This window comes from Poecilia reticulata, chromosome 4, assembly GCF_904066995.2.
Source record: "Poecilia reticulata chromosome 4, P_reticulata-male-v2, whole genome shotgun sequence".
Classification (NCBI taxonomy): domain Eukaryota; kingdom Metazoa; phylum Chordata; class Actinopteri; order Cyprinodontiformes; family Poeciliidae; genus Poecilia; species Poecilia reticulata.
The window spans coordinates 25,799,321-25,821,843 of NC_088833.1; the positions used below are offsets into that span (position 1 = coordinate 25,799,321).

General features: G+C 40.9%; 1 protein-coding gene across 1 annotated transcript in view; it reads left to right on the forward strand.

The window, feature by feature from the left end:
* The window catches only part of scfd2 (sec1 family domain containing 2), a 117,974-nt gene that overhangs the window by 16,259 nt on the left and 79,192 nt on the right, over positions 1 to 22,523 (forward strand). The window contains exon 4 of the mRNA XM_081606572.1: positions 9,003 to 9,178. Within this exon, the coding sequence (XP_081462698.1) occupies positions 9,003 to 9,178 (176 nt within the window). The remainder of the gene's footprint in view (positions 1 to 9,002; positions 9,179 to 22,523) is intronic.

The window sequence follows — 22,523 nt, forward strand, 5'->3', positions numbered from 1 at the left end:
CAGCTGACCGTCTATCTGTATCATAAAGGGCAAAATTTTTCATCGTATACTGAATTAAAAAAAAATATATATATATATATATATATATTTTTTTTTTTATTTATTTTTTTTATTTTTTATTTTTTGGCTCAATTGGCTCTGCTTAACGATGTCAAGCGGCGCCCTCTGCTGAATGGAGGCCAATCTACAACACATAAAGAAGGTCTTAGTGGATGTTTTTAGTCATTTTTAATCTAGTAAACCATAAATCGACAACTAATTGTAGGTCGATTAATTTGTTGTATGAATGCCACATGGGATGGTTACCAGTATCAAAGCATACCAAATTTTTATAAACCAACACTACACCTTTAAAGAAGCAAATGTTTTCTCTCACGCCTTTCCTACGGATGTTGATAAGAGACAGAAATTTCTAGACAGACTGGAGATTTTTTCTGACTGTGGATCGTAGAGCACAGAAGTGCTGACCTGTCCCCCCCCACCAGTTGTTGCGCCACATTGCCATTTAGCTGGCTAAAAAAATATCTACTAAACCTTTCTGAACCTTCCTCACTTTTTGGTTGCAAAAAAAACAGGAACAGTCATAGGGTGGAAGCTTAAAGCGCTCTTGCCATGGCTCTGGTTATGACGGTTCTATTTTCAAAACACATTTTGCAAGCTACGAGCGGCACATCTGCAAAGCAGTCAACTACTGGCTGGCTACCCAAGCAGATAGCCTGACTAATTACCCAGCTAGAGTCAGCTTGTTATGCTTGTGTTCATCTAAAGGAAGAACAGCAAAAACATTTCTGCTCAATTCGAACTTGAAACTGATTCAAAATGTAGCTGATGTTTGCTATAAATAAATATAATATACAGACAACATTGGTGTAGCAGTAATAGAGAAGAGGTTTACGGCCACTGGAAAAAAAATACTAAGATTGTAGTCAGAACTATTAAAGTCCACCAAAACCTATAAGTTTGGCCATTTTTGGTTTGTGAACACAAACATTGCAAAGAGCTAAATGGTTGAGTTTCTCTCTTGAATTACAGTACATGGTGTTAGTTTTAGTTTAGTGTTTAGTCTACTATTGGCTCTAAATAGAGTGAAAAAGTAAACTAAAACTAACACTATGTACTTCAATGCATTTTCTTTTAGCTTGGTAAAGAAGATAAATAAATTAGTACTTCAATAAGGATGTTCTTGATTCTCTGTCAGATTAAAAACGGCCTCAATCAAAGAACCTTCAGCACATTTTTCCACTTTCAAGAGTTGTGACTCTAAAAGTGGCCATACCTCATAGAGTATGTCCAAAAAACTGAATTGGTCAAAAAATGAATCATTAATTGCAAAATCTCTTATTTGCATCGGCTAGAGGAAGCATGATTGATGCATCAATTATACAACTTCAGCATCAGTAGAACCGATTGTTGCTGTTCTGTTCAAAATAAAAGCACATAAATTTTGTAACATTTTTTTTTCTATTTGTTTGAAACCCATGGTTGTTTAAAAAAAGTTGTTATGCCTTTATAATATCATACCAGCCCATACAAAGCCACAGATGAGGCTGATTTTCTATGAACTATAAAACAAACTAATAACAATGCCCAGAAAAAAACGAAACATAAACATTTGCATCACATAAAAGCGACGCATGTAGATATTTACTCTGGAGGAGAAGCATGCGCCTGTATTTCAGCGTTTTGCAGACGGGCTGCAGCGGATCCCACTGAGATCCAGCTTTTCTGGCTTGCTGTGTTTTTGCACATGTGGCCCCAGAGGAAATCTGAACCACATGTTGGCTGCATGACACACCATCACACAAATACACATGTTCGCTCGCTCGCATACACACACACACACACACGCACACTGCTTTTTCGAAAAACTTTTGTTGTTTGGTAATGAAGCAAAGGAGTCTGAAGCAAGGGATGAAAATATGTGCAGGCACGCAAACGTGAAGTGGCTCCATGCACCTTGGACTTTACGCTATCCTTTGCTCACATGCACACACTCCGGTCTTAACATTCAGGTTAACATCTGGCATAAAAGGGGGCTTTTAAAAAGGGAGGGATCGTGTTGGTCCTCGAGCCCCTGTAATTTGTGAGGTAAAGAAGGTCTCATAACAAGATCACACACACTCTCAAACACAGCCTTGTAAAGTTTTTTGCATGTGCACGCTGTGCCGTCTTTTCGCACTTTGGTGATGCAGTGCATATTTTGTGGAATCCAAAACGATTTATTTAAACAAATGCTCTGCAGAGTTTCGGAGTGACAGTAAAGTCAGGAGTATATGAATAAGGAGGTGCATTAAAGCGGCCTTTGCCTGCTGACTGACAGTCTGTTGATTTAATGTCTTTGCTGAGAGAGAGAGGGAGAGAATGGGCCACTGTAAGGCCCCTCACACACTAAACCTTTATGCATAACTGGCAGAGGCATGGACACCACCATGGATCCCCCTGTGAGCTACCGATGAACTCCCCACACTGTCTTCCTTCTCAGGACAGCCAAGTTCTCAATCCATCATTCTCTCCTCCAATGCGCCACATGGAACTCATTCTAATCTGCTCACTTGATGCTAAGGACACGAGTTATCAATTAACGAGTGAATCTAAAGTTGATTGGTTTTATGACTAGTCTTTGACTAGCCCTATGTCCTTGACTGGACGTTTCCTTAAAATCTTGAGTTTTCTATGGTATCAAGAGGACTGACAATCTTTCCATCAAATAAAGAGTAAAAATGTTCATATGCTGAATAAAAAAAATCAACATTAAATTAAAACTATTTTTTGTGTCTGCTGTGTTAAATACTGACTGAACAAACAGAAAAGTGTGGCTTTCTCACATTATTAAGCTTAGACACATATGTGTATATATATAACATAGCAGAACAGAAAACTCTTAGGTTCCTTAACAGAAAAACAAAAAATGAAAAGCATAAAATGCAGCTCTGGAAAAAATGAAGAGCCCACTGCACTGAACCCCATTGAAAACCTTGTGGTTATTCCACCAAATATTGATTTCTGGACTCTTCCTGAGTGAAAACATTAGTATGGTTGTTTAATATAAACTTTGTTTTCTTTGCATTATTTGAGGTCTGAAAGAACCACATCTTTTTCGTTATTTTGACCATTTCTCATTTTCTGCAAATAAATACTAAATTTTTGCTTGGAATTTCAGAGACATGTTGTCAGCAGTTCACAGAATAAAAGAACAAAGTTCATTTTATTCAAACATATAAAAAAAAATCAGCATTACTTTTTGGTGTCATGTTTTTTTTCCATGTGACAAGTTTTCTGTGCTATCCTCGCTTCGGTTCACATCTTCGCCTTCGTAACACATCACTAGTTTTTGATTGAGAAGTTGACGCTCCTCAGTCAAGCAACTCGGGAGAATCATCGATATTAAGGTGAAACCTAAAGAGCTTTGCGTGTTTATATTTCAAAAGAGAACTGCATATAGTTAATATTGCTTCCCACGCCGGACTCTGTTCGGAGTGTTTCTCTTTCTCGTTCTGGTATGGCTTCGCCATTATCAACTGAAGGGTGACCGGCGGTGCTCTCTGCTGGGTGGCAGCCAAACTACAACACCAAAAGAATGTCAAAGCTGGTGTTGTTAGTTAATCAACTGGAACTAATTTTAATCCAATAAAATATTCATCAACAATTAATCGTAACTCCATGAATCGTTTGCATCCCTGCTTGGTGCCCTGCAGTTCTCTTAAAGACTAACATTTTTCCACTCATATCTGAGCTCATTCTCGCTCTTGTTGGTTTTTCCAGATAAACAAAGAAAATACTTTGCATGTGCACTGCAGGGCCTCATACGTTCTTATTGGTTTTATACACCCTCGGATCCAGCTTGGCTTTTCAGCAGAATAGGATCATCCAGAGAGACACAGAGAAAATAATCCATTTCTCAGAGCCTGAGGTTGACCCGTTTAAGGTCTCATAGGATGTAATAGGATTGTAATAGGATGATGAAATTCCCTCAGTGTGCGTGAGAACATGCACGATATGTGTTTGTCTTGGGTGTTTTGGCTCCTAAATGGGACTTTAATAGATACATTTCATCATCTGTAATTGTGTTTATGCAAATCTGCCTGTGTTTACACCAGACTAAATGGATAACAGAGTGGTTGTGCAGACACCCTGCTGCTCCCGTGGCAGAAGGGCAGGGCATGCCCTTGGGCTTTGATACCAGAGGGGATTGGGTTCAGAATGGATTCATACAGCTGCTGCATTGTCATTTGTATCAAGTCATCCTACAAGCGATATAGCTAGAGCCCTGATGATCCAGCAGTATCATCAGGGCCTGAAAGAGTTTGTATTGCCTGAAAGAGTTTGAGAAGAAATTTCTGAATCTTGATGCATTCATCCATCCATTCATTATCTTCTGTTCGTCAGGGAGTCGGGTCACAGAGACAGCACCCTAAGCACAAAGACCAAGACTTTCCACTCCCTGGGTCTTCCTCTGAGTCTCCTCCTGGTGGGACATACCTGGTACACCTCATCAGGGAGGCATCCATGAGGCATGCTAACTCCTCTTGATGTGGAGATGCAGTGAAGTCCCTTTCCAGGGAGAAGAACTATGACTGAACTTCTCACCTTGTCTGCAAGGGAGAGCCGTGACACCCGGTCTTGTTCTTTCAGTCACTACCCAGAGCTCAAGACCATAGACCAAAGTAGACTGGCCGGTAAATCGAGAGCTTCACCTTTTGGGTAGCACTTAAGTGTCCCTATCAGTGGTCTCTAGAGCTGATTCCCAAACAACTTTCATCACATATTTTCTTAGAAATTATTTGAGGTAATTTTGTTTAAAACGTAAATGATTTAACCAACTGTTGAAAATATAGATGACAACTGTCGTTGCCGCTGAGTGATTTGGTGCAGTGTGTGCCTGAATGTGGTGTAGACTCCAGAGCAGAGGCCCCAACATTCACCCATAACCGAACGTTTTCAGGATGTTCCTCCTTTCGGACCGCATAAATAAGTCTCTCAGACTTCCTGCGTCCCTCAGTCTTGCGGGATTACTTATGAGGCTGTCCGACTGCTGAGATGGGTCACCACTCAACTCTGCAACTCGCATCAGAGATCACTTAGCTCCTCTGCAACCCCGTGCACCCAGAATGTAAGTCATCTTCCAGTAACGGAGCTAAAGCATCGTTGCCCTTGGCTGCACTTGCGCTGTGGAAGACTTTGATCGTGATTGCCATGTCTCAATTGCCACCTCTGCACATCCTGCTCCGAAGGACTAACGCTCAAGCCGTTTTAGCACGAGAATGAAAATGAAATTTGCTTTATGTCTGTTCTTTCTATAAATGCCCTCTAAAGGACAATAAAATGGGCCCAACGGTTCAGGTTTCTCAGCCATCTTCATTTAAGGGCTACAAGAATAGCCGTGCAGAGACCGACCTCCTGGCATATGATACTTATGAACCACATGATGTCATAAGTTACAGCGCCGCACATGTCCCTTTACCACATTTAGTCATTTTACAACCACAAATTAGATGTATTTTATAGGAATTTTATGCGATTGATCACCACAAAGTACCTCATGATTGTGAAGCAGATGAAAATGGCACATGGTTTGGAAAGAAAAAAATGCATTTGCATTCACCCCCATTACTATGAGACATTAAGATAAAATAAAGTTCAAGCACAGTGTGAATCCAGCTGTTCTGTGAAGGCCTGAGAGATTTCTATTTGTCGAGGAGTTTAGAAAAGAGTCGGGTCAATAAAGTAATATTCCAAGCTTTCATCATCCTACAGAGCGCTGTTCTGTCCATCATCCATCAAAACGAAGAGTTCTGGACAACTACAAAGCTACCAAGACATGGCAATCAACCTGAACTGGCAGTCTGTAGATATTAGTAAAGCAGCCAAAAAGTCTCATGATAACTGTGGAGTGGCTGCTTAGATCCATAGCTCAGGTGGGAGAATCTGTTGACACGAGAACTACACACATCTGGTCTTTATGGAAGAGAGACAAGAAGGAAACCATTGATAAAACAAATACCTTTTGCAATTAGCCATGTAGGAGGCACAACAAACATGTGGAAGAATATTTGTTAGGCGAGACCAAAATGTTTTGGCCTACATGCAGAGTGCCACAAATCGCCCTGAACCCACCACCCACAGTGAAACATGGTGGTGGCAGCATCATGCTGTGGGCATACTTCTCTTAATCAATGACAGTGAAGCTGATCAGAGTTGTTTATGGAGGATATCTTTAAATATTCAAAATAATTTAAAATAATTTAAAATATTTTAGACTGGAGAGGAGATTTCATCCAATATAGCCAATTAATATTTTAGTAAGGGGTTATAGTTTGTGCACTCAACATGTAACTTTCTGAGAATCTTTATATCATCTATATTAATTTACAGTTGGACTGTGGAAAACTTTTTTTGTTGCGGCTTAACATTAGAAGTGAAGAACACGCAGCCAGCTGTCTTTCTGAAGACACCCTGATCTGGAACAAGAGCTCAGCTGATAGATCATCTCTCTCAGATTCCTTTTTCATCTGGCACAAAGATGCTGAAGGAATCACAAAGCTGTTTGGAGGGAAGTTCTGTGACAGATAAGAGCCAAGGCTCTGCCAGGATGCTTTAAGTGTGTAATGCAAAGCAGGTCCCTTTGTGTGTCTGCTTGGCCTATTTGCTTTTCTTTGGTTTCTCTAATGTCTTACATTTTCTCCCTCAGACTGTGTGCTTTCACTGTAAAGCCTGATTACATTTGGCCTGCTCTGCACCATTCTTAGGTGCCCATTCAAGGCCGGACTAGCTTTGAATATATTTCCTGGTTCTGTCTTGAATTATGGTTGGCACATCAAGCTTTTGGGGAGCTTTAGTTTTACTGCCAGGATTTTTATGGTTGGATATGTTAACAAAAGAGCTTTTCAGTATTCCGACTAGGTCTGGACCGAAGTTTCGGCTTCAGAAATGTTTTCAGTTCAGAGAGAAACCTGAACCCATTTTTTTTCTTTTACTTTTTAGATATTTCCTCAGTTTGTCTGTTGTTTACTCTTCCTCGCTAGTTATTGTTTGAGGCTTCTTATAATTGCGTACAGCAGGGATTGGTATTCGGCTTCTTCTACCCATTAGGAGGACATTAAGTTAGAGCGTCTTTCACAACAAAAACAACATGAAGTACTTTGCAAAGAGTGTAAGAATTAAAACGCGATCAAAAAGAGATCCAACACCATGCATCCTTTTCCTTTCACTTTACAATTATCTGCTGCTTTCTGTTGTCCATCGCATAAAATCCCAACAAAACATACAGAAATTGTACTGTAATTAAAAAAAAAAAAAAAAAAAAAAAAAACAAAACACTTAAGGAAAACGAGTGCTTGTGCCGTTGACTATAGCGAAAAAAGCCTTGAACTCATTGTAGATTGTGAGTTATATTTGGCATTCTGGAGGTTGCCGGTCTATTTCTTATCATCAGTTTTACCTTTGGTCATATGTTTGGCCTTGCCAAAATAAATTTTGGTCATATTCAAACTCAAAATACACCCACATCTAGTGCTAGTTCAAAACATCAACACAAATGAAAATGATCATACGGAGGTGTTATATCCCATCTTTCTAGTCTTTTAGGACTCGACTATTTATACTGTTGTTGCTAAGTTTTGCTCATATCCTTCCTGAGGAGTGGAGGGAGAGGGGGCTAAGAAGATGGCTGGGGATTTGGAAATGTTCAGCGGAGCAGATCCTAAACATTGTCTGTCTGGTTTCTTCTCTTACGTATCTTTAAGTAATCAGCAAAGGCCTCTCATTTACACATAATAGTCATAGCCCAGACAGAATTTCAGGAGCTCCAATCAGTGTTCCCGCACTATTTCTTTAATTACAGTCAGTAACTCATGGTAACACAGGGTATGTATTCGCAGTGTGAGTAATATTGCTTCATGACTGCCTGTTTTAAACCCCTGGAGCTTTTACTCAGTAAGACAAAACATGAAACTCAAAATGAATTGAAGCCCTCAAGAGAAACGGCCCATATTGGATATAAGTGTAATGATTTCACGAGGAAATTATTTTTCTTTTGTAAAGAGCTAGCAAATCTAGAGGGGACAGCTCCAAACAAAAGTGGATGGATCATGTGTTTGGCAGTCGCTCTACAGCTGGGAGCCTCTGGTCAAGGAAAATCGCTGGTCAAGGTTACTGGGCACAAAGAATGCTTTGTTGATGGATTACGGACAGCACACATCTGCAGTGGACGATGTACATCAAAGATACGTCCCAATTATTTTCCAGTAAACAACACGACTCATCCAAGGCCGTGTGTCCTGCTCCGTTCAGTAGCATCAATAGCTGCATTTCCACTGCAGATGGGCTCAAAACGTTGTCGGTATTTCGCTAATGTTGAACAAAATATGATTTTTGTGTTTGCGGTGTTTAATAAGAGAACACAATTAATATCACACATGAATGAGTTTGTTCACGAGATAAATCATTTAAAAAAAAATACAAAACATGCCATGCCATCGTCCTCCTACCACTTCCTGTTGTCTTCTTTGTCATTTCCACCAGTAGTAACATCAGGTTGTTGATCACATGACGTCTGTGATACAAAAGAAGTGTTTCCATTGAAGCTTTGTGAAATAAACCAGTTAAATAAATCAGATCTGATACGGCTGATAAACCACCTCATCCTAGCGTCAAACTGTTTTGAAAAATCAAGACTTTTTTTTTTTTTTCAAAATCGGCATGTTTTCATTATGCCAATCTATTTTCAGAGTGTCAAATTGTACAATTTTAAGGTAAATGGAGAATCGGCTATCGACTGAGGATGTCCCAAACCTTGGAGACATTGGCTCGCTAACACCGTTATTCATTTTATCTCGTATTGTAATTATCAGATACAGTCACATGACAAATCACAACGTCCAACCACTTTGTCATTTCCTGTAAAATGCTTTTACTACTGCTTTTATTACTACGTTTGCTAATATTTATTGCATCCACTGCTCTGTTGGGTCCAAATATCTCACCCTGCATCTCCCTCCTCTCAGGTCGCGTGACCCCCGATCAGCTGTGTTCCTATGTGAAGTTGTTCCGGAGCAGCTGGGAGGCGCTAGAGAGTCACTGCGGGGTGCTTCAGCTGGGCTTGGCCACGGCCCAAACGCTCCGACACCCCAACTTGGCCCGCTGGGATTCCTGCCTGGGTTTCGAAAGGCTGCTGCTGCAGGTGTGTGCTCATCTTGCATAATTATACCATCCATTTGTCACTCACAGTAAACACTTAGAGCAGGGGTGTCAAACTCCAGTCCTTGAGGGCCGGTGTCCTGCAACTTTTAGATGTGCCTCTGCTGCACCACACCTGAATAGAATAATTAGGTCATTAGCAAGGCTCTGGAGAACTTACCTACACAAGAAGGAGGTAATTAAGCCATTTGATTCAGGTGTTCAGGGTCGCAACTACATATTATTCAGGTGGATGCGAAAACATAAATCGGCGTCCCCCTACCCCCTGAAGGAAGGTACGTCAGGGTGAAGGAGCGTAGAAAACATACGCTTGCTCCCCCCCCCCCCCCCCCCGACACTAAGACAAGTGAAAGGTAAAACTCGCTACATTTACCCCGTTATGTGCGCGAGGTGAAGGAGCGTAAGGGCGCGCTGAAGTTTATGCAAAGACATCATCGGCGCGCCGCCCCCTCTGGTGCAGCGCCCCTATGCGTTGCATGCGCTGCATACCCACTTTTTGCGCCACTGAGTGTAAATATATTTGTACAATGGAGTATTAGGGCTAAGAAAATAATAAAAAAACTAACAAAAATTACGACAATAAAATCATAAAATTACGAGAATAAAATCATATGCGAATAAAGTCATAATATTACAATAAAGGTCAGCATAACGAGAATAAAAGCATAATATTATGACTTTATTCTCAAAATATTATGACATTATTCTTGAAATTTGACTTTATTCTCATATAATTTCTACTTTATTCTCGAACTTCTTTAGTCTCATACCTTTTTCTTCTCGCTTATATTATAACTTTATTCTTGTAATTTTTTTTACTTTTTCTTCCAATACTCACACATTTGAGTCTACATGTAGAATCTGCACATTATGTGAATAAAACCCACAAAAAATGTAAAATTCGGATCCATTTCCTCTTTTTCCTTGGTCTATAACCATCTATAAGAAACTACATTTAAAGTAATTCAGATAATGTTTAAAAATCCCATATTTGAAACATAAAGAGGAAAAAAAGGAAGCCTGAACCCTCGGGCTTTTGAGATCATCTAAGCAGGTAAGTGGCTTGTTTTCAACATGTTGTGTTAACATCCACAGATTTCTCTCCTCCATAAACAAAGTCAGTTTTCTTTGCAGGGTAAACACTCGGCTCCCGTAAACACAGCAAAAAGTCGGAGTCCAGAAAAGGAAGAGATCCATTTTTAATAGGGGACGACGCACACGTGCGTTTGCCTTCCTAAAGGTCAGAGGTCGAGTCTGATGCACGGGGCAAAAAGAGTCAGTGTTGGGAGGCGGAGGAGTAATAAGAGTAAATCAAAAGTCAAAGTGCACACAGTCACCGGTTCTTCACCTCTTGTTTCACTTTTCCCAGCGGCGACCTGGACATAACTTCAAGCTCTCTTAGAAAAAGCAGAAGTCTAAGCTGCATCAAATAAAGTCGCTGACTAATGCCGCAGCCATTTCCTCCGCCGTCCTCCTCATACTTTGCTACTTTCGTTGAGCCTCTGTACATTCCTGGATCCGTAAGGCAAGCATTGGGACGGCACAGTATTTAGGAACTTATTAAACTAAATCACGGAAAAATTAAACAGGCTCTCGGCCATGGCCGAACTGGAATTTGAAAACAACCTCTTAAACCTCGCCTCTCGGCTAGGTCCGCTCGTTTATTAAATGAAGGGAAAGGGGAGGGGACTTTTATTTCCAGTGTCCATTTACGTCGTCTCTCCACTTTGACGATGGTCGTCTAGAGAAGCTGGATAACCCAGAACAACTGTCCTGTCGCACGTTTCCAGCTTTGGTCTTATGAGTTTGGAGAAGAAACGTGAAATTCAGACGAGGCTGCGACTGGAGCACGCTTGGGTTAATAAGAGTTGCATCTAACGTCGCTGCATTACTCGACTTTGAAACACTTGGCTTGAGTTCAAGAAACACATTAGCTGAAAATCGGATCTCAAAATGAGGCTTTAAGAGCGATATGAGTTTGCAATCAAAACGGCCCTGAGTTTTATTGAGGTATTAAGGGAAATGAGTTGTGTGTCCTCGCTGCCCCTTTTTGTTTATTTAATTTCCAGGAGTTTTGTTTTTTTTTTTTTTGCTTGAGTGCAAGAGGGAGACATTAATTACAGTAGAAAATGGCTGGATGAAATGCCTCCCAGTCGTGCCTGGCGGTCGAAATGTTTGCTCTGCCTGAGTGTGTGTGTGTGCGTATGTGCGTGCGTGCGTGTTTGTGAGGGGCTGCTGTGGGGACGACCCACCAGAGCTGGACGCTGCGTCGCTATGGTGGTCAATTTGAGTTCATCCAGGCCAGCTCCTGTGTGCACTAGCTTGGGGCCTTGAAGCAGGCCGCAGCTCCACAGAGGTTTAGAAATCTGGAATCTGTGCTTTTAAGTTAATTGAACACAAAAGTGGAGAGGGGTATTACAAGATCCTAAAATATGGCGGTATTTAAACGTCAGTCTAGTTTGCTCTCAGCATGTATATTTATATGGTGATGTATGTATATGTCAAGTTTGTTTGTGCAGCACATTTCAACAACAAGGCATTTCAAAGAGCTTTACACCATGCAAACATAATACAGGAACCAGTTGTGAAACGGCGATAAACTTTGTTTTGTCAAATTCCATCGTCAAAATCACTAAGGAAATATACATCAAATATATTGATCAATCTTCAAGTTATTATTAATCAGAGGCAAATCTAAACAGGTGGGTTTTATCCTTGATTTAAAGGAACTCTGTTTCGGCTGTTTTGGACTTTTTTGGAAGTTTGTCCCAGAATAGCAGAGCATAGAAACGGGATGCTGATTCTCTATGTTTGGTTCTGATTCTAGGGATGCAGAGTATTTATGTTAAATAACTCTCATTTTAACATAAGAAAGAAAGTGGTGGTTAAGTTCTTTAGTTACGTTTACAGAATTGACTTCTCAGACTTCCTGTCAAGCTGAGCGACAACATGCGGTTGCAAAAGCTGTGAAGAAGACCCTCTTCGTTTTTCCTCTCATGCCTGTAAATAAAAACGAGAAGTTTTGAACGGACTACACGTCACATTAAGTTGGAAAAATCTTGGTCTTGGTTTTTGCATTACAAAGCGCTAACATTTTAGTAGAATGTTTTGTTCAGCTCCAATCAGCTGCTACAGTTTTCCCTGAAATTGTGTTAGACGTGCCATCTTGCCTCCTGCGTGCATCAGCTGTTTTAGGCAGCACGGCTGACGCAGCTCAGCCTTTGGGACTGGAGAAGTGTTTGAATACGCCTGAACAGAAGTAGAAATTTTTTTTAGTAATGAACACCACTTTTGCAGATGTGAAACTGTGCAGTTAATCTGAAAGGTGATATACCTGTGAGTTGCACATGGACGGTTCATACAAGGAAAGTGGTCAGATTTTGGTTTTGAAGGTTTATTTAGGAGAATAACCTTAGGAGGATTGTAACATCAGTGCGGCTGGTTTAATATTAAATGTTTATCCCGTCACTGGATTTATTACCTCCTCAATATAAAGCACACGTTTGTCTGGGACGGTTGCATATATCGGTTGCATATATTCCCATTTGGCGTGCCACCCTGCCTGCGCCCTTCCTCTCCCCCACCCCGCCTGGCTGTCCCGGGTGTCGGCCGTGTAATTGGGTTTTAGTCTGAAAGGCTCAGATTGAGCAGGCCTGGTCGAGCTCCAGGCCACTGTTAAAGAAGCGGTGTGTGCGAGACGTCTTCAGCTCTAGACAGCCGGACCTAAAACCCGACAGACTCTCTCTTTCACCACTTCCCAGAACATCACAAGCGCGCCGCTCTACCTTCCCATCAGCCACCCAGTCAGGCGCTCTTCATCGCCAAAACAAACATGTTTGCTACTGCTGTACCTCCCACTCACCGAGAACGTAGCTCAGACATGCGGTAGCTCCATACTTTTGGAATCCCAGGCTCTGTAAGGCCAGTATTGTGGCAGTGAGAGCCTTACATTTGGACTTGAATTAATTGTGATCAATCAACAATTGAAATGATCCTTTAGTAATCGATTTAGCGTTAACTGGAGTATACAGAGTCAAAAAGTCAATTTGCAAACTTATTCAGAGCAGTAATTAAGCCAAAGCTGTGCAAAAATATATAGATTTTCCAGCTATAATTAAAATACCTTGTTCTGTAAATGTGTTTTAACTAAAACTCCTCAAGTGGAACAGGTTTAGGTTCAGATTTTCTAAATGAATGTTATGTTGTTGCATTTTAGGCAGTAAAATGTTTTGATTTGTGGAAAATGGAACTGAATTCTTTGTGTTTTTGCATCTATAATGTATTTGTAATCTTGTATAAAAAAGGCTTAAATGGTGAAATGAAAAATCTGCGACGGCGTATTAGGGCCATTGTAGATAGAAAAAAAAGAACATTTTCGCCAAGAAATTTTGAAATTAATCTGAGACATTTTCTAGGGAAAACAAGAAAACTTTTAATCTTGAAAAACTGAAACTTTGCTAGAGAAAATCTCAGAAATTTTGAAATTAATCTCAGACGTTTTCCAGGAAAAACAAGGACATTTTTGTGCTTGAAAGATTTAAAATTTGCTAGAAAAACAGCTGAGAAATTTACAGGTTAACTTTCAGAAAACGAAAATTTCTGTTTCAAAAGTTGCAATTTCATTCTGTTTTTCTAGACATTTTCTGAAATCATTCTCAGTATTTCTGAGTTTTATGGTGGAATTTTACTCCCCTGTTTTTTTTCTTCTGTCTACAATGCTAATAATACGCCGTCGTAAAAATTTGTAGAATGTGCCATTTTTAAAAATCTGATTACAGTAATCGTTAGCTGCAGCCCCAGTCTGCTGCTGAGAGCTCTGTCACATCACTGGACACAGCTGGGATGACAGCAGCGCTGCAGAGAGGAGCTAACCCTTCTCACCCCGGCCCGTTGCTCGAGTCTGCTGGGACTAGCAGGGCACGCCTCTGCAAACACTTAAGTTCAGAGTTATTGCTTGTCACAGCGGTGCTGGGATGGATGGAAAACTTCCCTCGGCCGCATGTCCCCATCTCCCACGGGTGACTCAGACTGCAAGCCTGTTTATCTCAGCTTGTGACATGGGTTTAAGTCTGCAGAAGTAAATGGTTTGAAATTGAGCTGTAGATCCAGATAATGCACACCTAACAGTAATTTACTTCAGTTAAACTTTTGTAGCTGATACGTTTTACGTAAATAGGAAGCATATGTTGGGTTTTGGTATAAATCTTACTTCTAAAATAGTCTTAAAAAGGGATGCATGAAAACCACTGAACGGACGCTTAAGGGTTTGGTGTGCATTAAATTCTATACATCCAACAAATTTATTGTACTGTACAAGTACTTTATTTCATAGTGTGATGCAGTGTTAAAATACTGTTAATTCTCTGTACAACACCACAGTTGCAATCTTTGCAACAGAATCATGTCAAATTGTATCATTACTATGCGAAGCTTTTTGCTTGAAGGCTAAAAAGTAAAAAGTTGAATTTTGGTTACATGTGTTTGTGACAGCAAATAGTTCTTTTTTTATAAAGACTTTCTTCACATCAGTTTCATGAACGCCATATTTCAATAGCAAAACTAATAATTTGCCCTTTAGCATATTTCCTCCCCCCCAGAGATGTGAATCTCTGCAATCAAGAGTTTATGTGGAACTCATGACTGCTTCTGTGATAAATAAAATCTCTGGATGGTATTGCATGTGCAGTACTATAGTTAGAGTATCCATGCATTCAAGAAAGTTGACTGAAGTTTGTGGTCACAGCATGATTTAGATGTCTTATAATGCATTCAGTGCTGCTTGAATGACTTCTCTGTTGTTTATGAATCTGTTCAGTCTCTTGTCTTTGGATTTGTACTGTGTGTTTTTAGAAGAATTATTTACGCTACGAAAGTGTTGGTGACAAGATTCATTTCTGTTTGAATGCATTCACATTTTAAATGATTTACATATCAAGCAGTTTAAATGCGCACAACCTTCTTCACAGGCGTAAAGCTTGCAAATGTGTCTTTTTGTTTTTGCAAAAAAGAAAAAGAAAAAACCCAAATCGGAATACATACAATTACCACTTAGAAAGAAACACAACACTTACTTTTCCTGAGGGGAAAAACACACCTGCTTTCCCCTCTGTAGTAAGACGTTACTGTGCAGTTTAGGTAAAATCCTTCAAGATGTACCTCTACGTACGTTTTTAATACGTTTTTTTTAACCTCTTCTATTAGGAGAAAACAATAAAAAAAAACATCAGCCTTATCTCATGCTGGAGAAATTCCACTGAAGTCCTTGCTAAAACAGACGCTTTGTAGAGAGTTGTCATGGTTTGTAAAGCTTAAACGTCTTGAACCTTTTTTAAGCCTTTTCTGCTGTACGTTGTGTTTGCCAAGACGAGTCCAAAGTTGCTTTCAGATGGGTGCTTCGGTCTGTTTGTGCTCAAGTCAGTGCTGGCAAGTCGTCAGGAGTTAACAGAAACGTCCCCCATTACCTACAACCACAATGTTCTGGGACAGAGACGCGTAACCCCTTGACCTCCCACCCCTCACCAACACTCTCCTGGACATACACTGACCTGCGGATCTGCTCTATGTTTACTGCTTGACAGTGAAAAATCCATGTAATCTCCTCCCATGCTAATCAGTTAGAAAGCATGCCAACCCGTAGGAATGCTGTGGATTTTGCAGTTGCATATATGTAACATCTGGATTGCATCACTCCTTATGGCGGCACAGGGGAAAAATGTCGATATTGGTCCTGAGTAACTTTAATCTTATCTGAGGTGCGTGCCGCAGAAAGAGGGGGGGGGGGGGTTAAGCCAGTAATTGGAGTTACCCCCCCCAGGTGGGAGGGGGATGGAGTTTGTCCCCACATCCCAGACATTTCCTTCCCTTGTGGAGCATCTCTGCTGTGGCCCTGTCTGCTTGGTGGAGTTGGCAACAAAGAAACATGAATGAATGACTTCGGGGCGCTGCCTTCGAATCCAGCATTGACCTCCTCCAGTTCCCCGACTGTTTAACAGCCTCGCATCCGCCCTGACCCGGACTGACCGTCTCCGCGTCCGTCACCTCCCCATACTGGATTCCGCCGCTTCCCGGCCCGGAGCAAGCAACACGGATCCGAATACAGGACCAGACACAGGAGGTTCGGGATCTTCTCCTGTCTCCCTCTAAGCCAGGCGGCCTCTCTGTCTCTGTCTCTCCGCTCTGCTTTATTTTCAAAACTCAGATGGATTGTATGCTTTCTGTTAGCAAAAAAAATGTTGATACCCCTGAACTTTCCCACATTTCGTCCGGCTAACACAACAAGCATCCATGAGTTGGGCTGGGATTTATGTACCAGACCAGCACAAAGCACCAAATAATACATTTAAATTTTTTTCAAGTAGAAATTGGAAAAGATTAGAATGTGTTTGTGTTACCTTAAAGCTTTGTACTACTAACTTTTTGCTATAATCAGAGCTGTTTCTGAAAGCTTTCTACTTCTAAAGATTAACATTTTAACCCAAGTAGTTATTACTCCTCAACTTTTTTGTGAACAACTAAACTTTTTGCCACAGATCTCAATTGCATTCAGATCCATACTTTGACAGGGTCATTATAAACCACACAGATAGAAAGATGAACTTGCACCTCAGTCTCAAATCGTTTGAATCCCCCAAGGTTTTCTTACAGTATTTCTCTGTTTTTTATCTCCACCCATCTCCCCACCAGCTCCGACTAGCTTTCCAGTTTCTGCTGATGGAAGCATTCCCACATCATAGTGCGGCCTCCCCCATGTATCATAGTGTTGTTATGGCGATTCTTTTTCTGCCAAAAGTTTGTTTTGTACGTAAAACAAAAAGTTCAACATTGGTCTCACCTTCTTTTCCCATGTTGGCTTTGTCCTTACATGGTTTATTGCAAACGGGACTTCTCACAGCTTCCAACCGCTCTTCCATAAAGGCCAGATTTGTGAACCCGGGAACTCAAAGTTGCTCTGTCAACATATTCTTCCTCCAGAGCTTCCGTGAACCTCTCGACTGCTTCTCTTAGTGGTTTCCTTGCCAGGCCTGTTGGTTCTGGTGAGGGACCGTGCCTTAGTGGTGCTTTACTCTTTCCATTTATGGATGGCTTTGTGGTGTTTTGTATTGCCTGGTTCACACGGCAAGATGTTTAAGCGTGTCGGTCCATTTCCAAAACCCAGAGAGACCCCACACATGGTGATATAAAAATAAATAAATAGATACAATCATATATAGAACAGCTTCGGTCCTACATTTTGTGGCACAACACACCACATGGAAAGATTTCACCCACGAACAATTGTGAGTGAGCTTGCAAAACCTCTCAAGCTCAGGCGCGAGTTCAGAATAAACAAACATGGCCGACGAGGAAGAAGGAATTGTGGTAGTTTGTGGACTTTTTTTTAACAGATAAAAAAAACAAAAGGAAACGTCTGCAGCGCCCATCGTACTTTTCTGGTGCTCAACAGCAGTTTTGTTTTCTGTGTGTTTTGAACTCCCCTTCAAAGTGTCACCTCGCTTTTTGATTGGCTACAGGTCACATTTTGCAGGCTGCTTGTTCGTGTGTCCTCGGGCGACACCACACATGCCGGGATATCAGATCAAGACTACCTAACATGCTGAATATGTCCGATTTGTGATGTTCTTCCAAGTACCAGATCACTATTAACACACCACACATGGCAGGAATACCTCTTAAGATTCTCTATAGAGTAATCATGATAATCAGAAAAGTCAGAAGGAGAAAATCTTACCTCCACAGTGAGAACCTGGCATAAGATGTTCAAAGCCAGAGATTTTGTTTTTTATTATATAACCGCACTTAAATATTTAATCAACAACTTCATCCTTGTTATTTCTGCTGTTGTCCTTGGTCCTCATTAAGATGTTGCTACTCTGATTTTCTCCAACAAGCCTTTGATGCCAATTTACTGAGAGTAAATTATACACTACGGACTCTGTTTGTTGTCCAGGTGATTTACAAAGACAGTGGGGTTGCATTAGACTTTATTTTGTGGAATCAAACGGTGTGAAAACTCATCTTTCTGATTATCTGTGGGACTTTTATGAACCAACTGTCTTTTGCGTCTTCTTCACAATTATACTCTACTTTCTGTTGTTTCACCACACAAAAAAGACCAATAAACTACACTGAAGTTTGCGGTTGTGAAAAACAAGAGGCTCATGTTAAGTGAAAACATTTGTTGAGTCTTTTTCTCGGCTACGCACTACCCAAACTTTACGCTTTTACTTCACATGGTCACCATGAACTTCTGTACTCTGAGAAAGTCAGTGTCTCTGTGTTTTCTCGCATAACAAGAGGCGTAAAACTGGAGAGAACACACATAGTTGGGTTTATCAGAAGAATGAGTTATTTACCTATCTCTTCCTTCCTGTGTTTGGTTGGAAAGGATTACAGTGCAGGAGAGCGGCGGGGAAGGAGTTCACTCCCAGGAAGCCTCAGGAGAAGCCCCCGTCTCAAGCCCCTTTCCTTCACCCCCCCACCCACCCGTCAGAAACGTTAGCCTGCCGGCTGTGTTTATATTGTCCTTTGCTGCTCGGTCCTAATGTACTATCTGTTTAATAGGGAGAGAGAGGCCTGTTTATAGAGAGGGACCTTTTTAACTGAGGTGATGGCTTGGTGGGCTACAGGGCAACAACAACTCATCTCGCTTCCTGTTATCATTACCTCTCGTCTCCCAGACAGATAGGCTGACCGCATTACTTATCTTTAATCGCCCGGCCATCCTGCCGGCTATGGCTCTGTTTAATCTGTCTCTCGGAAGATCGAGGAACACGAGAGGACCAACCCAAGTCGCCTCGCGTTGAACCTCGCGGGCTTGAATTCTCAGGTCAACAGTAATTTGCCTGCTCTGCATTTTTTGGGCGTTCCGCCGAGCATTTTTCTAATAAATCCATATCTCAACCCACTGAGCTGAAACTGTATGTTAATAGTTTGATGCTAATGGCTGCAGAGTTATGGAGCTGCGGCTTTCTGAAGGCGAAAGCTGAGGGAGTAAAACGGGCTCTGATGTGTGTGTGTGTGTGTGCGTATGTGTGTGTGTGTGCGCGCGCGTGCGTGCGTGTGTTACGCTAAACGTTGTCGTCTTAAGAGGAATTGCTTCTCCCCCCCCTCAAACTTTCTGTGTGGATTCGTGCTTGACCCTTTCATAGGACATAGAACATAAAATATATTCTGTGAACCTTTTTTTTCCCCACATTGTGTGAAGATAAAACTGCAAACTTCAATTTGCTTGTGAGATTTTTATGTGGCAAACACACTGTAGTACATAAATTCAAAAGCGGAAAATTAGATGGGTTTTCAAAGAGTGTATAGTGGGTGTTTGAAATTTAATGCTTCATTTATTTCTGTCTTTTACTGCGATTAAAGCTGCACTTCTTATGGGCTTTGCACTTCCAGAGACAAAGTTTCCACCTTCTTTGCAAGATATATTAAGGTCAGTTAAATTGAATGGAAAATGTCTATAAACATCCTTACCCAAGATTTTCAACTGGATTGGATTTTGATTTTGCCTGACACATTTTAACATATAAAAGTGGCACCACTTTCCACATATATTATTTCCCTTACTTATGCCTTTTTATTTCACTTTTCCAAAAAGAATGTATTTACTTGGTGCATTCATAGCTGTACTTAGTTCAATTCTGACAAGAATAAGTTGCATTGGACCTTATTTTGAAGTCAGTGTTAAAGGAGTATTTTGTTGTTGTGTTGGTGTTTTTTTGTAAAACAGAATTTGAAACTTCATCACTGTCCTCCTGCTTTACAATTACGCACAATTTTCAATTGGTCTATCACTTAAAATCCCAACAAAATCCATTATATTCCATGTCACACCACTTTCATGTTACAAAACAAAACCAGTTTATTTGTAGAGTACATTTCAGCAACGAGGCAATTCCTTTACATAATTAAAACAGAAATCATGATATGGCAGTAGCATATCAAAGGGAAATAAATGGAAAACTGAGAGAAAAACAGAATTGTACTCCATTCAACTCTGAGACTTCTGTCTTGTACATTTTGTGGTCAATATTATCTGCCTTTTATAGCTAGTCAAATATTTCTCTAGCCACCCATAATCAGCTTTTTTTTTCTTTTTTTTTACTCTTTGCCATTGTGCAGCTAATTTCATTTCATGGTAAAACTTGCTTGTTAGAGATGACATAGCAGGTAAAAAATAAATAAAAATACCTTGACTAATACAGTGAACAGGATGTAAATTAGATTTGTTTAAACTACTATACGAGCAAAATTTCCCATGGTGCTGCCAACCCATAAAATAGTATGAATATTATATTCATATAATATATTAAAACCTTGCGTATGCAAGTGCAGAGAAGCATCCCGGGCCCTTTAAAGGGAGGAGCTGTTGCACGTTTTTATTTCTTTTGGGGGTTTTAGCACCAACAGGCTGAAGGAACCACCTGAATTGTCTGCTTCGAACTGCAACAGAAGTGGATCATGTTTGATGGGGCACTTCAAAGTGTCCCATTAAAATAAAACTATGACAGAAACAAAGAAGCCAGAGGTCGATTCTCTAGGAAGGTTTAGCAAACACACAGGTTTTCATATCAGAATAGACTGTTCCAGCTATTTATATTGGGTACAAAGGGAATATCAGTAAGTGCATAAATGTTTATGTGGTTTTTTTTTTCTATGCCCTGTTATTAGTCCCACTACCAGAAACAAGAACATCAAGCTGCAAGTGGGTGTATTGTGTGTTTTTTATATGTCCTGTCTGAGCATTGTGGGCCTCATCAGCAGTTCCTTGGTCTCGCTTGCTGGGTTGTTTTTCCCTTCCATGTGTGCTTCTGATTGGCAAATTGCAGCTCGTCTTGTCTCTGATGACTCAATCAACCGTGTGGGGAAAAAGAGCAGGTGCTGTTCCCTTTTTTTTTTTTTCCTCTAAAGTGACGAACCACGGACAAACCTGGGAACCACTCCAGGTGTCTCCCAGAAGATGAACTGAGCACAAGCGTTTGCTGCTTCCTGTGTGGAAAATACTTTACGCAACTTTTCGATGATATAGAAAGTTGTCCACTTCAGACATTATTATACCGTGTTGCTCTTTGTCTTTTAGAGTTAGAATGCAGTCCTCAAATTTGCAAAGTCATTGGACAGTTTGTGGGAACACACAACTGGATCAGCACATTCCTAAAGACTGCTCCCGATGTTTGTACTGGACCTACCGGAGAATGATGTTCGAAGAAGTTTGAGTTGAGTTACGACTTGGTTTCACAGTATATATTTCCCAATATGCAATGCATCAGAATACAAGTCTTTAGGGAGCTAATTTCATCTCCGGAGGGAGTTTTGCTCTCTGTAGTTGCAGTGACTGCATATTATCTTGGTCTCTATTGTTTACTCTGACTGTTAAGCTGCAGCGTCAAAGACCCTTCACATCTGGAGAACTTTTATGTGGTTCTGTTTTTTGTCTGTTTCACCGCACTGATGTTTGTATTATGAGTGTTTTGCATGATTCAAAGAATGTGGTTCGTTTGGGGTTTTATTAAATTTTTTTTTACATCTTCAAGCAAAGGGACCCTGGTACTCATTGAAACCAAACTGTCAAAATTAAAATGGTCTTTCTTGTCCCCGGTTGTCCACATTTCTCTTCCTGCGTATGGACCGCTGCGGTCCGTTTTCCAAGGTTTTAATGAGCTGCTCAATAAAAACTCAATCAGAACAGAGTCACAGAGTGGTCACTGCCTCCCTGGTTGCCCCGTGAATCAGGCCTATGTGGGCTGCTGACTTGGCCTGCTGGTGTCAGACTTCATCTGACCAGGCTCCAACAACACACCACAGCTTCTGGAGAAATACCACAATGCCCAGCATTCACGCTTGGATTGTTAACAGGGGAAGGCCATTTAAAAAAAAGCTGACCATTTACCAGAATAGCAGGTATTTGTAAAAGACCTAACAATGGCCGTCTGTACCCAGACTGAACAAGCCAATGAACTGGTTTATGGTCGTCGGAGCAGGGTGCAAGCATTTGCTTGTGTTGCATCTCACCAATCACTCTTTATTTACCATCCTCTCCATATTTTTCCTTCATTCGAAACTATGTCCAGATGTGCCTCCAAGTAGGTGTGTTTGCGTCTATGTGTGCACGCAAGCATTCATGCATGTGCGTCCTTTTAATGTGCTTACTCTGGAAACAAAGTTTCAACTTCCTGTTGTCACAAACGGCTCCCTTGTTCCCCATTGAAAAGCTGCACCTCAGGACAGATTAACTATCAGGTCATTTGTCACTACCTGCTGAGCACAGGCCAGGGAAGGTCACAGCCCACAGGACATGCGACTTTGTCTCTGTATGTCTGATCTTGCGT